Raw genomic sequence first — 14,245 nt, 5'->3', positions numbered from 1 at the left:
ACCTGAAAAAAATATCACCCTCTTCTGGCTAAACTGAGATCGGTGTCCAGCACTCAAGTCTCTTTGCTTAGCTGTTTTTCTTCAGATAGTCTGCAAGATACTGCTTTTCCTTGCTCACTGTCTATATTTCCCAAAGAAACCAAGCAGATGCCTATTCATCTACCAGAGAGGGTATAGGGTGCCCTGCTGGTGAGATCGCTCTTCCCGTTCTCCACTGAGTCGCACAAAAACACCAGTGAAGCAGAGGTCTGTGGCAGCTCTGCCAGCCCTTTCCCTTTAAAGAGAGTACTTTATGATTGGGAAGGGCAAGTTTGGGGGGATTTTTTTTCTTTGGTTGGTCTTCAAACTATTTTTATCCTTTTCATTCTTACTATTTTCTCCTTTCATCAGCTTTTCATTTTCTACGAAGAGCAACATCTTACTCCTCATTTCGTCGGTCGCATACACTCTTAAGTTTCTACGATTTTCCTTTTCCCTCTAATCTTAGTACTCTCACTGTCCCTCCACTCGCTCCCTCCTGCCCTTCCCATCCTCACCAAATCTCTACTGGCTCCAGTACACCTCTAGCTTTCTCTAAGCAGCAGTCATACCGCAATTTGCAGCCAGTAACCAATTAAGTAAGTGTCATACCTCTCTGCAAGGCAGGTAATTATTTATGACTATTGCTAAGTTACCACTGTTTGGTGCGACAGATTGTTCAGCTGTTTCTGCTGAAAGGGCTTCAGACAATAATAGCAAGTCTGCTAAAGGTCAGGGTTGAGGTGAACAGCCAGAGCTGTGCAGGGAAACTAGAGACATCTGCTAACACACTGCACAGCCCTGAACTGTCCTCTGAGGCTCCGTTTTGGGCACATTGCACGTGTTCTGTATTTGCAGAGTAAAACAGGCTGTACATTACTTTCCGCCCCCCCCCAAAAAAAAAAAAAAAGTTTTCTGTGGTAGAAAATTCCATAGACCACCTTAGAGCTCATTATTCAACAGTTCATAAAACGGTATGGAGTACTGGGCCTTCGTCTTCGTCCCTTGGCCATGCTGCTGCGTTCACATGAACCAGACTGCACTTAGTTAGGGAGAGGCTGTTGCTTCTGCTGAAGGCAGCTGGTTAATGAACTGATGATGTGACACTGCATTGGGACTCACAGCCTGAAATGCTGCATGGCATTTTCCCCAAGGTGGAAGATTTATGGTTTTTAACCTAAATTAATTAAGCAGAAGGTTAATTAAGAAACAGGTTATTGCTGAAACAGCAACCTGACTTCAAAGTGCTGAAGCCAGATATTTAGTGGGAAATGAAGAAGAGAGAAAAGGGTCAAAACAGACCATGTCTGTTTGTCTTGTTTTCAACCCATTCATCTTGCAGGTGGTRGAGTGCTCTGGTGGCATTTTTAAGATGGCAGTGGAACATCAGCCACCCAAAGGACAACTGGAGTTTGTGGGAAGGGAAATGTGGTTTATTCAAAACCCACTGTTCTTCTTTTGAAGCAGAAGAATGAATGAGTCAGATATATGATTTTTATCTGCTAAGGCCTAGTCATGTTTCCATTTACTTCAGTTGATCCAGGATATCGTCCTTACTCTTTCTTATTTCTCTCTCCCCTCCCCCCCACAGGTAGCTGGTTTCACTTCATAAACGCAGCAGCAAGTTATTTCCATTCCTTCCTCTCCTCATATCAGGTACAGGTGCTAGTTGGGGGATGTGCTTGTAATAAGATAAACAAGGAATCAGTCTCTTGAAACAGGTTATGTTTTTAGGACTGAAGCTCTGGCTGAGTTCAGTGTCTGTTGAAAGAAACACCTCAACCTCAGATAACTACCATGTTCTTAAGTCAGTTCTTGCTGTCATGGTAGCGATGTATTTGATATTCATTTATTACATAACATTTTGAATAGATTATTTCTGCTTTTGGAATAAGGGGAAATGGGTGCTTTTCCCTTTTAAAAAGTATGGTTTAAATGGTATTTATTAACACACTGTTTCAAAGACACAAAAGCTAGAGATAGTTACCTTTGCTTGTGGGTTTAATGCTAGAATGTGTTTGCACTTATTGCTGAACATGGCTTCCAGATGTGCCAGCAGAGAATGCGCTGCTACAGGTTTTGTAAGTCTTGCTACAAGTCCTTCTGCATCTTTAGGTAGCCAGATGCTTCTGTAAATCTGGCCTTGTCGTATTTTGGAAAATATTTTTTGAAAGTTGCACTCAACATTAAAGAAAGAGATTGATGTAGGAGTTTAAGATAAATGCACAAAACATTTTCATTTTCTTTATTTTCAATCGATACTGTATGAATACAAAGTTTCTAGAAAGCTACAAAAATTCTACCACTTTATCAAGAAGGCATCAAAATGTGTCACTTTGCAAAGACATGAAAACACCTGCAGTAACCGACACAAAAATAGCATTTTTAGAGTGATGAAATAATTGCACTTAACTGTCATGGATATTAAAGTTATCACACATATGTACCGCGAAAGCTAGAATACATTTTTTTTTTTACAAAGCACTTTATAAAAAAATTCTCTGCACACAAAACCTATAATTTTCATATTACTATCATACTAAAGATAAATTCACTTTAAAGCCAACACTTAAAACATTTTAAACAAAAAAAGGTACCAGTACCTACACACAGACAATAACAAATACAAGAATACTGTACTGCCAAGAGGTTTGACTGAAACTCCTTTTGAAAGCTTCTACAAATATGTTAAGAAAACATTGGAGAACATTCACTTTTTTTTTTCAAAGAGCCTTCCCTCCCTGTCTAACCTAGAGGTACTTTATCATCAAAAGGCAAGTTCTACATCAAAAGTTACCAGCAGCAGTACAATATTAAAGTAACCACTGACCATATATGAATATGCTTAAGTCACAAACCCATTTTATACACATTACACAAATAAACATAAAGTGAGAATTCCATTAAGTCATTTACAAATGTGAACAAATGCACATGGCAAAAAAACCCCAAACAAAACAAAAACCCAACCTGTTTTACATAAAATGTACTGAAGAATTAAAGGCTATTCAGGTTTTTAATGTTATAAAATTCTTTCGTCTTTTTTTTTCAGGCACATATTGTATTTTTTGTCTGCAGTCATGAGCCTGAATCAAAGAGGCCCATAAAACAAAACAAAAACAAAAACACATATTTTGTAAGGAGGTAACAGGGATCCGTCTCCTTTTTGTCAACTGAGTGCATTTAAGATTTAATTTACACACTAAAACTAATTACATGATCTCAGCAAGGTTGACCTGAAAAGTTAGAAGATGAAGATCTACAAAGTGAAAACACTTTGTACTTTGAAATTATCCAGCCTCAGTCTTTTTTTTAAGGGGGCTAAATGTCTTGTAATGAAAGAAGAGGGGGAAAGAGATCATCCTGAGCAAGGTACAAAACTGGACTCCTATCACATGTGCTCTGTGGCCGGGTACTACATGTATCAGTATGGGTCAAGTAAAGAAGACAAAACATTTCTCAGTATGAGGAATCCAGGAATACTGTAAGGGGACTGCTTCAGAAAGCAAGTATGCCCTAGGAGTTGCAGTGGAAAAATAAATAGATACAAATTAGTACGTCAAATGTTGTATCTGCCTTGAACTGGTCAGTTACTTACATTCAACAGTAATGTACACCCTTCATTATTAACAAAAGCCTATACCGTGGAGTTTTTAACGGAGGAAGCTACTGCCAAACTTAATGAGCTGTAGCTGAAGTAGAAAATGAAAGTGAGAAATAAGCATTATATCTGCAATTCCTTCAAAATAGTGGTGCAGTACCTATATAAATGATTTTGGAGTTCAAGTAAGTAAAACTACATTTGTTAGTAGTAATTTTTAACAGCCCCAAATGGTACCGTTATACTTATTTTAATATTTTAGTGAGACAGAAGTATAGTTGATTATAAATACTGACTAGGACAGTTGAAATGTTTTGTATCAATTGAAAATGCATGCTGTACTTGTGAGGCAAAATTATCTTTGCCCTACCTCAATCTCATCGAGTTCAACAGGATTACTTGTGTGATAGAGGTAAGTGAAATTAGACCTTGAAGGAATAACAAAAATAATATCTTAGAGACAGGGAACTTGAATTATCACAATATTTACCACACAGTGTCACAATATTTCTCTATATAAAAAGTTAATCTTAGTTTTCATCAAATACTTTAAAAATCAAGTTAAAATCGTATTCACAACTATATAATCCCTCTGACAGCTTTTGGTTTTGCTGATATTTGTTCTTTCTAACATATTTTTCTTAAAATCCTGCTCCTCTTCCCATCGTTTTTAGTTGTAGTGTTGAGTATGGCCCCCGTTCACAGAAGGTTTCAAATACAGACACATTTTTAAGAGGAGCTAACTTTCTCCTACCGAGATACCATCTGGGGGAAAACCAAAACAAAAGAACCCTGTGTTTTCAATAGTGCTGGCCAGAGCGTCTCTAACAGCACCTTCATCCGCAATGCTCACTCTTAACATTTCAGTACTTATTAAAAACACATAATTGCATTTATCCCAATTATCATCAGTTCTCCATTTTCACCTTAAATTTATTCATCTGATTTTCAGTCTGCATGACTTTGTAAACAAAACTTTATCTAAACAAAAAAAAAATATTCACAGATACTGAAATACTATTAGAGGAGAACAATAAAGTCACGTTTGTCCACTGTCTGAAAATCCGCAGTATATGGATCTCACATTTTGCAGATGCACAAGTGGATGAAGAGAATATAAATGTGAATCATTTTCATTTTTATGTCATAAACACATCAGTTGCTGGTTTGCAATGCTGTCAGAAATAGCAAACAGTAGATTATTCTCCAGCATTTTGCAGTTTCATCATTAGCAAAATTACATTGCTATAAATGGTGCTCTTTTGTGAATGGAGGCCTGTAGTTTCAACTTATTCCAATAAACCAAAGGCATTACGGTGATAACTAAGTATTTTTGGTCTCTCTACAAATTGTCATTATTTATGGCAGCACTTTTCTAAGCTGGAATTTCAAACCAAAGGCACTTTCATGCTAGAGTGCAGAAGAGTCACAATTAGTTAATTATTTGGTCATGAAATTTAAAAAGGCAGCATCATTAATACAATTCACTTTTCACGGAAAACTAGGAGTCTGTAACCTTTCCTTTTGGTATAGACATTTAACTGTGTAGTAATAGGACTGACTTGTACTGAAAGTTGGTTTAGACTAAGCAGTCAAAGAGCTTTTCTGTGGGAAAAAATACATGTATTTTAAAAAATGGAACCAATTAATAAAACAAGATATAAAATTTATGTTAAGAGGCTATTAATACTTCTAATATAACACTAAGGCACTGCATATTGTAATGCTTTGGCAGCTCTCAATTAAAAGGTTCCTAAAAAGTAACAGTAACAAGCTAAATTCTTCCAGCTTACAAAAGAGCTCACAGTTTACAGGCAGCCTGTTGGACTACACACCCCACACTGAACATTTGAAGGATTTAAGGCTTTTAAGAATTAACATATACAGGGTATGGATCATTTACAGAAGTGTAAAGAAAAGACGATGGACGTAGTTTTCCTAATATTACATGTGTGAACACCAATAAACATTGTGACTTTTGATACCCTATAGTTACGACATATGTAGTGTGCCAGATTCTATTAAAAAAAAAAAAAGTACCTGGTTTTGCAAATTGACTTACATACTTTATATGCCTTAAAAAGTTTGCTTGTTATAAAAAAAGAAAATCACCAAAACCACAATTCAAACCCTAAATAAAAGACAACTTCAGAACGAAATAAAACAAAGTAGTTTTTGACTGTGGTAACACCAAGTGCTTAGAATAAAGGGCTACCGTTATGCTGTTACAATGCAGTGCTTTTCCTGATGTGATTGTTAGTGTTAAAAATGAGTATTAAAAGAGACCTTACCATGGACATATTTTTCCATTCTTTTGAGTTCACAGAATATAAACTGAAAGATCATCAGCCCTAATATCCACAAACAAATTACAGCTAGACATCACAGCAATCATCCACCTCCTAGACTTAGATCAGAGGCAGACTAAGGAATTTAAGTGGTCTCCCTTCCCCTCATATCTGTTTGTATCTTCCTCTAATGTGAGTCCTCACCAGTGTTAAGCATTAACATGGTCTCATCCAGACATACAGCAATACTCTACCTGTGCTAGGAAATATTCTAATCTAGATAATTTAACAATAAGCAAGTTTAACAAAGGGTACTATGTAGAAATGCAGTACCCCCAAAATTAAGAGCATGTTTTTGTTAACATCTGCAACACTGCCTGRGAGTGAAGTCTAGACCTGAACTGTGCAGGGGCGCCTATTGCTAAGCGCAATGCGGAGGGCATCTGCCAAATGTAACTTCTTTGATTCATGACTGCAAGAGATCTCCCAAGAACAGTCTTTGGGGATATCTCATGACTGATCTTTAACATGTCGCGGTTGGCCGAGTGGTCCGCACTGCTTTCAGGCAAGTGTTTTGCGTGAGACCGCGCTGCTGGCCCAGCACCTGTTCAGACAACTGGTGCTTGGGGAATTGACAAGCCAGCGCTGGCTGTGCAGCGGAGGCCGAGAAGCTGAGTAACACTAACTGGCCTAGCCGGGAAGAATGGGAATACGTAGCTCACATATGTGTACCTCAGACTCACTCACACCCACAGCCACATTTTGAGTCCTTACAGTATTAAAGTAGCTGTGCTTCAATTCCTGGAGTCTTCCCTGATTTATCAGAAGGATGAATACTACCACATCTGCATGCAAAAAAGACATCAGACTGCACGTGGTACAAATATGTAGTCCGAGAAGGCCTTTGGCAGTACCAAGTGTGTCAGCTTTGCATGAACTGGAGAGAACTCAGGCGAGGTGTAAGAGCACCATGAATAAAGAGGGAAAGGAAGAAAAAAACATCCACTTTCCAATCTTTTTTTGCCTGATGTTGGGTATGATTTTCTAGCATCTCAGAGATATTAWAGCCGTTGATCCTTTCAGAGGCATATGCATTCTTCTCTCAAACACATTTGTGTTTTGCTTTCAGTTTACAAATTACAGTGCTGTCACAAGGTTGGTTGTTTCCATTCATTTGTTAATTTCAGAGTTGCAAGTTTTTCACTCAACTTACTAGAAAACATAATTGTCCATATAAAATATAACTGCGCACACAAGACTACATATAATGCGAGTCTAAATCTTCTGTATTTACCTACTTATTGCAAAATGAGCCATCTTTTTCATTAAATAATCAAATTTTCATATTAGTACAATACAATTTATATTCTTTTAAAATACACTAGATATGTTAGGGGTAAGGGATGATGTTTTCTTTCTCTGTTAATATCTGTTTGAAAGTTTAATGGATTAGAAGATTAGTTTTAGCATTGAGAAAAAAATACGAAATTTGCCTAGTTTTAGGACCTGTCTGCTTCTATCAGGCATTTCTTAAGGCTATACTTTTCATTTGGTTTCAAACAGAAAAATGTTTCATTTTAAAAAATAATTTAGTGAATTACATTCGTCCATATCTTCCACCCTAATTAGTTACAAAGATAATTCTATAAAGATTACTAACTTTGTGTACTCATTTACAGTTATAGCTAAAGATCATTTCAATTTCACTTGCATTGTAAAACAAGTATTTTATGTTGGAAAAAAAATCAAAATAAATTCTTATAAATGCTGTCAGTTTTTCCCCATGGCAAATGCTCTGTCATACATTTTTCTATCAGAATTAAAAATAGGCCTCCACAGACAGAGGCAGTAGATTCTTAAATACAGTCTTCCCAAAGAACTGTGGTTTACAAATTTGAAGAACACTTAAGTTTTAGAAATAATTTTTACAACTGTACCAGAATTTCACAGCTACAATTATATATGAACACATTAAAAATGACTTCACTAAAACAGGATTTAGAAAAATGTGGGTGAAAGTTGGGCCAGAGGCACTGCCACTTAGTGTTGAGGTTTGCAGTCTGTGTTTTGATAAAGAAGTGAAATGAAGTGTGTGTGTGTGTGTGTATATATATATATATATATATATATATATACATATATATATATATATATATAAAAAAAAATAACTGCTCAGTCCTTTACAAGCCTGTAGATATGATGCTGTGCTCCATGTTCGCTGTTCGACACTTCAAATACACAAGCCATGCAGAGTAGGGTTTCTTGTGTATCCCTGTTTGTTACAACCTATTTGAGGGGAAAGAAAAGGTAGACAGCRTATTACAAACTACAAGAGCAAAGCAAGAAGTGACTGGTTTAATTTAGGCAATGTTTAGATGTGGCTGTTTGAAATGTTTGTTCTCTCTCTCTCTCCCCTCCAGTCTAAGCTGCCCTCCGTGCCTGTGCGCTCACAGGGTGCGCGCYGTGGCTCGGCGACGGGGCAGCAGCTCTCGTCCATCCCACGCTGCTGTCTGACCAGGAGCCGTGGGAGCGTGGCCACAGGCGCTGTGGGCCTCGAGCCACGCGGGAGCTGAGCCTGCCTCAGCAAAGGGCAGACAGTGCTGCCTCGTCCCCTTGCAGTCGTGTGTCCAGGCAGCTGAGCTGCCCGCARCCCCTTCCCTCACATTCTGCAGTGCTCTCTGCTCCTTGCCCTGCTACTTCTCTCTGCCTCCAGCCCTTACACCTGGCTAAATACTATGGTGACAGCAGCATYTTAGGGCTCTTAAGTGCTTGGCTGGGTGCCACAGCAAAGCCACAGTGAAAAAGCTGGATAGCTGGATGAAATTGGCTTAAAGGCTACTCTGTGGACCATTCTTCATGCTTTAGCTCACCTGCTGGGTGTATCATCTCCACCACTGCATGCTTTCCCTGGCCTAAGAACTAATTAACGCCACTGACATTTGCAGTATTATAAGTGGCATCTCACTCAGAACTCATTAGGTGGATGGGATGGCTCAAAGTTACTGCCTTAGGCTTGCTACAAACACCATATAGAGCCTTGCATTAAAAAAAAAGAAAAGAGAAAAAAAAAAGTAAGCCGAATTTCTGAATTTCTGGAAAGTAACACAGATGTTTGTTCATGTTCTCACCCAGCTTTATCCTTTTCATCCTTAGTTTCTACAGCGCGTAATTCCAGGAATATGACTGTGAAGTTACCGATACATGTTTAGTAAGCAGTGTGACTAAGGGATTCAGAAACTGCTTCTAAATATTGAGAGTTAAGCAGGCCATATAAAGCCTGAGCGTATTTTAGAAGTAGAAAATAAAAGAGTCCATACCAATAAAATTGTAAAATTTTCCAACACACTGTTCATCATGTATTTCTCTGGTAAATGCTTCAGCTTGTGTATGAAGTTGATCATATATTCACACATCGGAGAACGGTTTATTCTGTACACAAATCGGCCATTCTCAAACCTTGCATATTCAGTCTGAAAAAGAAATATTTAGCCCATGATGCTTTAGCATGATTTTAGGGAATGCTAAATCTGGCAGTGTTCTTTCTTTGTGTAGACAGAACAAAGAGAAAGWGGGTCTGAAGCCCTGCAGGTCTCCTTCTGTAGCCTTACCTAGGAACACACCCACACTCACCTCCCCCCCCCCCCGATACCTAGTAACTCCCTGCCTAATCTTGCTGAAAATGCAAAAGCCTTTATTTGTTAAAAGTTATAATGCCACCACTTGTTTTCTAGCTTGTGAGTTAAAAACTGAGAAGGTGAGGATTATGCAAAGGTAAGTAAGTTCAAATCAAGTAACAATGAATTAAGTTGAAAACCATATGATAAGATTAGTCGTTTCAAGGCAACTGGCTGCAGAGGAAACAGTAGAAATAAGCTTATATATTTGTGTGAGTGTCTGTGTGTATAAACACAGCTATATATGCTATGTTATTATAGGCAATTTATGAATTACAGAAAGATGAAAGACTACAGTTGGAAGAAACTTAGACTAGGCTGTACTGCAGTGGCTCTCAAGGGACTAAAGGAGAATAAGATTGTGATTTCTTGGACTTCTGCTGTGCAGATACCAGTTGCTCAGAAGATCTCCTCAGTGGCTTATGGGATTTCTTAACTTTAGATAAGCTTGGAATAATGAAAGTAATGGAAAACTTTATGGTCACAATGCACAAGAAGAACTATCTTTACTATAAGGAGGATATGCAAAGTGACCAAGACTTCTACAAATACTTAATGTACAGCTGTAGGCCTGAACAAAAACTACACTGCAGATAATTCATGTGGGTGTAAGGCTCATTACACAAAGGACAAGTGTAATAACTGCAGTATCACAGTGCAGTAAACCAAATATTTACCTTTCCAATTCATACAGTTCTGTGCTAAGAGCAAAGAGGCTAAAAAAAGGCCCTTTTATGTTAAAAAAATACACATCTTTGTATCCAAAAGCTGCTGGCAACTGGAAAGTGCACAGTTCTTTTTGCATAAAATGAGTGTGAGGAGAAAAGAAGCAGAGCACATCATCCATATCTTTGAAATATTAAGAAGTTTAGATTATAGGAGGTAGTTAACCACGTTAGCATTGTTCCAAACAGGCTACATGGCTAGCCAAATGACTGGAAATGACAGCAAAGCATTTTTAGCTTCAGCACCATTCTGCCAGATGCTGGAGGAAGCTGCAGGCATCCCAGAAAGTGGGTGGCTCTGATAACAAGGGTTGCCAGTGGAAGCATGGAAGAGGGGCTCTAAAGTAATAGGTAGCTAACACTTTTCACTTTCAGTAGTGTCCAGACACACGGTGACTTCAAACTAACCCAAATGCTGCTGGGAAGGAAAATACTCCTTCAGGAAGGATTACAGGAGGGAAAGAAAAGACATCTAAGAGCAAAGTAAAGAGATGAGAGTCTAAGTAAAATCGAAGTGAACCAGAGAATCACTATCCATTTCACAGTGCCACTGAGGAGTAGAAGTGCTGAGTCCAGAATTAACAGAGGGACTCGAACCCATCTCAACACTCACCTCTACTTTTTCTACTACTTGCTTTCCAAATGAGCAGACTTTGGTGGAACAGGTGATTGTCATATTTTCTGAGCTCTCATACTGACTAGTGACTCCATAAAATGCTCCTGTATCATCTTGAATGTTGCAGTTTAAATCAGCCTGTTGGGAAAAGATAACAGATGTTGAAGATTATATTTTTCATTTGACTGTCAATGTCGTAAGTTGTAATTAGCTCACCAGGTTTTTCAGGAATAACACAAGAAGAGAGAGGGAGCTTTACAGTGGTAGCAATGGCAGTGGAAAAAGTCCAAAGAAAATACCTGCATTAACGTTGCAGTGAAAATTTTAGGGAAGCGACAAGTTTCTTAAAACTTTAAACAACAAAGGCAACATGCTATTTGTCTTTGCTACATGTGAAGTTCCTGTCTGGCAGATGAACGCACTGGAGGGAAGGAAACGATTATCTGCCTCCAGCATCGACTCCTCTAGAGGGAGGCTGCCCTGGTGCCTTGAGTAGAACAGAGCCACCCTGCTCCTGAGGGACTTGTATTTCATTTTCTTCTTTTTCTTTCTTGGAACTATGAAATTATCACTACAAAGGAAAACAGCTGTGCAACACAGGAATCAGTCACTGATAAAAGACTGTTAAGCCATGTATCCCTGATTCAGCAAAACAGCTGAACTTTACTAAGCTTATGACACATCTCACAGGTTTCACATTAGCTATGAGGTGCTTACTGAGCTGGCACCTACTGGACCAATAAAATATTTCTGAAAGTATTCATTTTTTTTGAATACTTCTGCACGGTCTTAATAACTATTCAACTGCCTTTGATACCTGGCACCACAGATGAAGATTTGTCGGACTGAGTGAGGAACAGTGCTACCTTTAATTATTTATATCCAAAGCCAAGTCCTGAGCACAGCATGATTTGTTTGGTTGCAAATCAACAACATCATAGGCTGCAGGCTGAACTCTGCCTCCCCTGGCCTGCAGCAGCAGTGAAGCTTTTCTGCCACGGAGTTCTTTGTAATCAGGAATCCATTTTCAAAAGCCCTCAATTAAAAGAGCCATAATATGGCTATAGCCAGTCTATTGGCTATGCACAGCTGGATTTTTTGACTCTGGTGTTAACTCTGGCAAGATTTTCTTTTCTTTTGTGGAAATAACAGATCAGCTACTTGGAAAGTAATATGCAAGAATCAGCTGAATTATTAACTTACTTCTTTTAGATGAGCATTTCAACAGGGAAATGCATCTTAGCAGGTGTTTCATTTACAATTCTAGCTCTGTTCTTACTGCTGATACAGAGCTGTAACAAAACAAGAAATTTTCACACATATCTTCTTTACATGGAGCCTTTTTAAAAGCCCAGTTTATTGATATGCTTATTTAATAGTTATTGTGGAACATTTATAATCCTGATTTCACTATAGCKCATGTAATTTGTAACTACTATTTAATTTTTACCTAGGCAACAACTCCTTAATTCTACTTAGTGCCTACAATCCATTTTTGTAACACTGTTTTCAGGCAATATGCTGAGACGAGCACACATTGAGCTMGTCTGTGGTATGGAGAAGTCATAGGTCTGCTATTACTTCAGACTGGCTTTGGTAAATTCATCAGTGGAAAAGTCTCCTGAGGCTTACACACAGTAACACAAAAACAGTCCTGTAGTCAAATATTTTGCATAACAGAAAGAAATCCTATCGCTATTACACCTTGTTTCTTGCATGTTTTGCATGAGGTCAATAGTTAATGTTTAATGTACATTTAAAGCAGCATGTTCACAGTAACTTGTAAAAAAAGCATTCTGTGGTGTGGTGATCGCAGATAAGCAATTTGCCTTCACAGCCAGTTTGCATTTACATCTGAACTTGAAAAACAGTAGCAGCCATCAGTCGTGCCACAGCTGCTCCACCAGACTTTCTGAAGAATAGGTATTATTTGTGATAAAACACCCACATTGCTTTGAATGATAGTAATAATCTCTTTAAAATTGGTTATTTCTGCTGCTACCACAGTTACAGTTTTATTGTCAAAGTATTTTCTCTTTCAGATAAGGGCAAGATTATTAAGAAATCATTACTAAAATGCTCCTCACAATTTCATGTTGTCAAAAGGGTCAAGCTGCAAAAACAACAGTTTAGAGATTAAAAAGAAAGAATTTTTTTATCATCTGCTGTTTTCTGATTTTGAAGCCCACTGAAAAAATTCAGTTGTCAGTATGTGGCACTTACTTAACCTGGAAAATTAACACACGGGGCCATGTGGCACCCCTTCGAGCACTCCTACAGCTCTTCCAGTGCTTGCTGAAATCACCAGGTGCCCTGAGCACACAAAAGACACAGGCTGGAGCCCTGATGTTTGAGTGAGGAATACTTGAAATTACTACTCAGCTGTCATGGTTTGTGTACTCTTAGAAAACGTTGCAAAAAGCCCATGCTGGCAAAACAGGTATGAATTATTTTTATTTGATTTTTTTTTATTTTTTTTTTTTTTTTCGTTTGGGATACAATAAAGGTGTTTTCAATAAAGGAAGCAGTTGTGGGATAGGTTTGTTTTTTTTGTTTTTTTTTTGTTTGTTTGTTTGTTTTTTTGCCTATACAAGAATTTTTATGGTCTACTAATTGTAAACTGCTGAGAGCTGAAGCTTTAAGACTCCTCCTGAAAGTATAACATGGACATAAAAATCATACATGTTGGCAACAGCAAATACTTTTAAATGAATGTGTGACCAACACTTCTCCTAGCAGTGCAAGAATGTTGCCTATTCTCCATTACCAAAATAAATTTTGTCCCTCAACCTAGTTTCAAATTCTTTCATTAAAGGCTGAGTACATGAACACTAGGAAGAAGTGCGTATCTGTCACTCGAAGGAAGTAGTCTTATAATCAGGAATTGAAAAAAAATTGTGCCATGTTGAAAACTCCTCTTAAGGAAGGAATTATCGTTAAATACAGAGTTTTGGGCAAATGATAAATTATGATTATGAGAGACTTGTAAAATATATTGCTATGGCTTACATAGTAAGGGGTTCATTCAAACACACCAGAGGGCAAAGTTGTATCTCTAGAACCAAAGTTGGCCACAGAATTTGGGGGCCTTTTTTTCCTGAAAGATAAACGACTCTACCAAAAAAAAAATGGAGCTGTACTATAACAAGGCACTTCTGTGGCTACAAGAGATGTAGATGCAAATTTTAGCAGGAATAAGGTGATGTGGTACCGCTGTGTTCAGTTTTAGCAGGCCTACAATATTGACTCCAGTTTTTGTGTCTACATTTTAGAAACGATGTTGGAAAATTGGAAGGGATTCAGAAAAGAGTTACAAGAATGAT

At 38.0% G+C, this 14,245-nt stretch overlaps 1 protein-coding gene across 1 annotated transcript in view; it reads right to left on the bottom strand.

Moving 5' to 3' along the window:
- Positions 1-2,248: 2,248 nt before the first annotated feature.
- The window catches only part of TEAD1 (TEA domain transcription factor 1), a 154,442-nt gene continuing 142,445 nt past the window's right edge, over positions 2,249-14,245 (bottom strand). The window contains exons 10-12 of the mRNA XM_085300818.1: positions 10,920-11,060; positions 9,225-9,377; positions 2,249-8,193 (exon numbers count right to left, since the gene is read on the bottom strand). Of these exons, the coding sequence (XP_085156944.1) occupies positions 8,080-8,193; positions 9,225-9,377; positions 10,920-11,060 (408 nt within the window). The 3' untranslated portion in view covers positions 2,249-8,079. The remainder of the gene's footprint in view (positions 8,194-9,224; positions 9,378-10,919; positions 11,061-14,245) is intronic.

The sequence above is a fragment of the Rhea americana genome, unplaced genomic scaffold, assembly GCF_003343005.1.
Source record: "Rhea americana isolate MKP2758 unplaced genomic scaffold, rheAme1 scaffold_17, whole genome shotgun sequence".
Taxonomy (NCBI): Eukaryota; Metazoa; Chordata; class Aves; order Rheiformes; family Rheidae; genus Rhea; species Rhea americana.
This window is presented reverse-complemented; position numbering and strand designations above follow the sequence as displayed.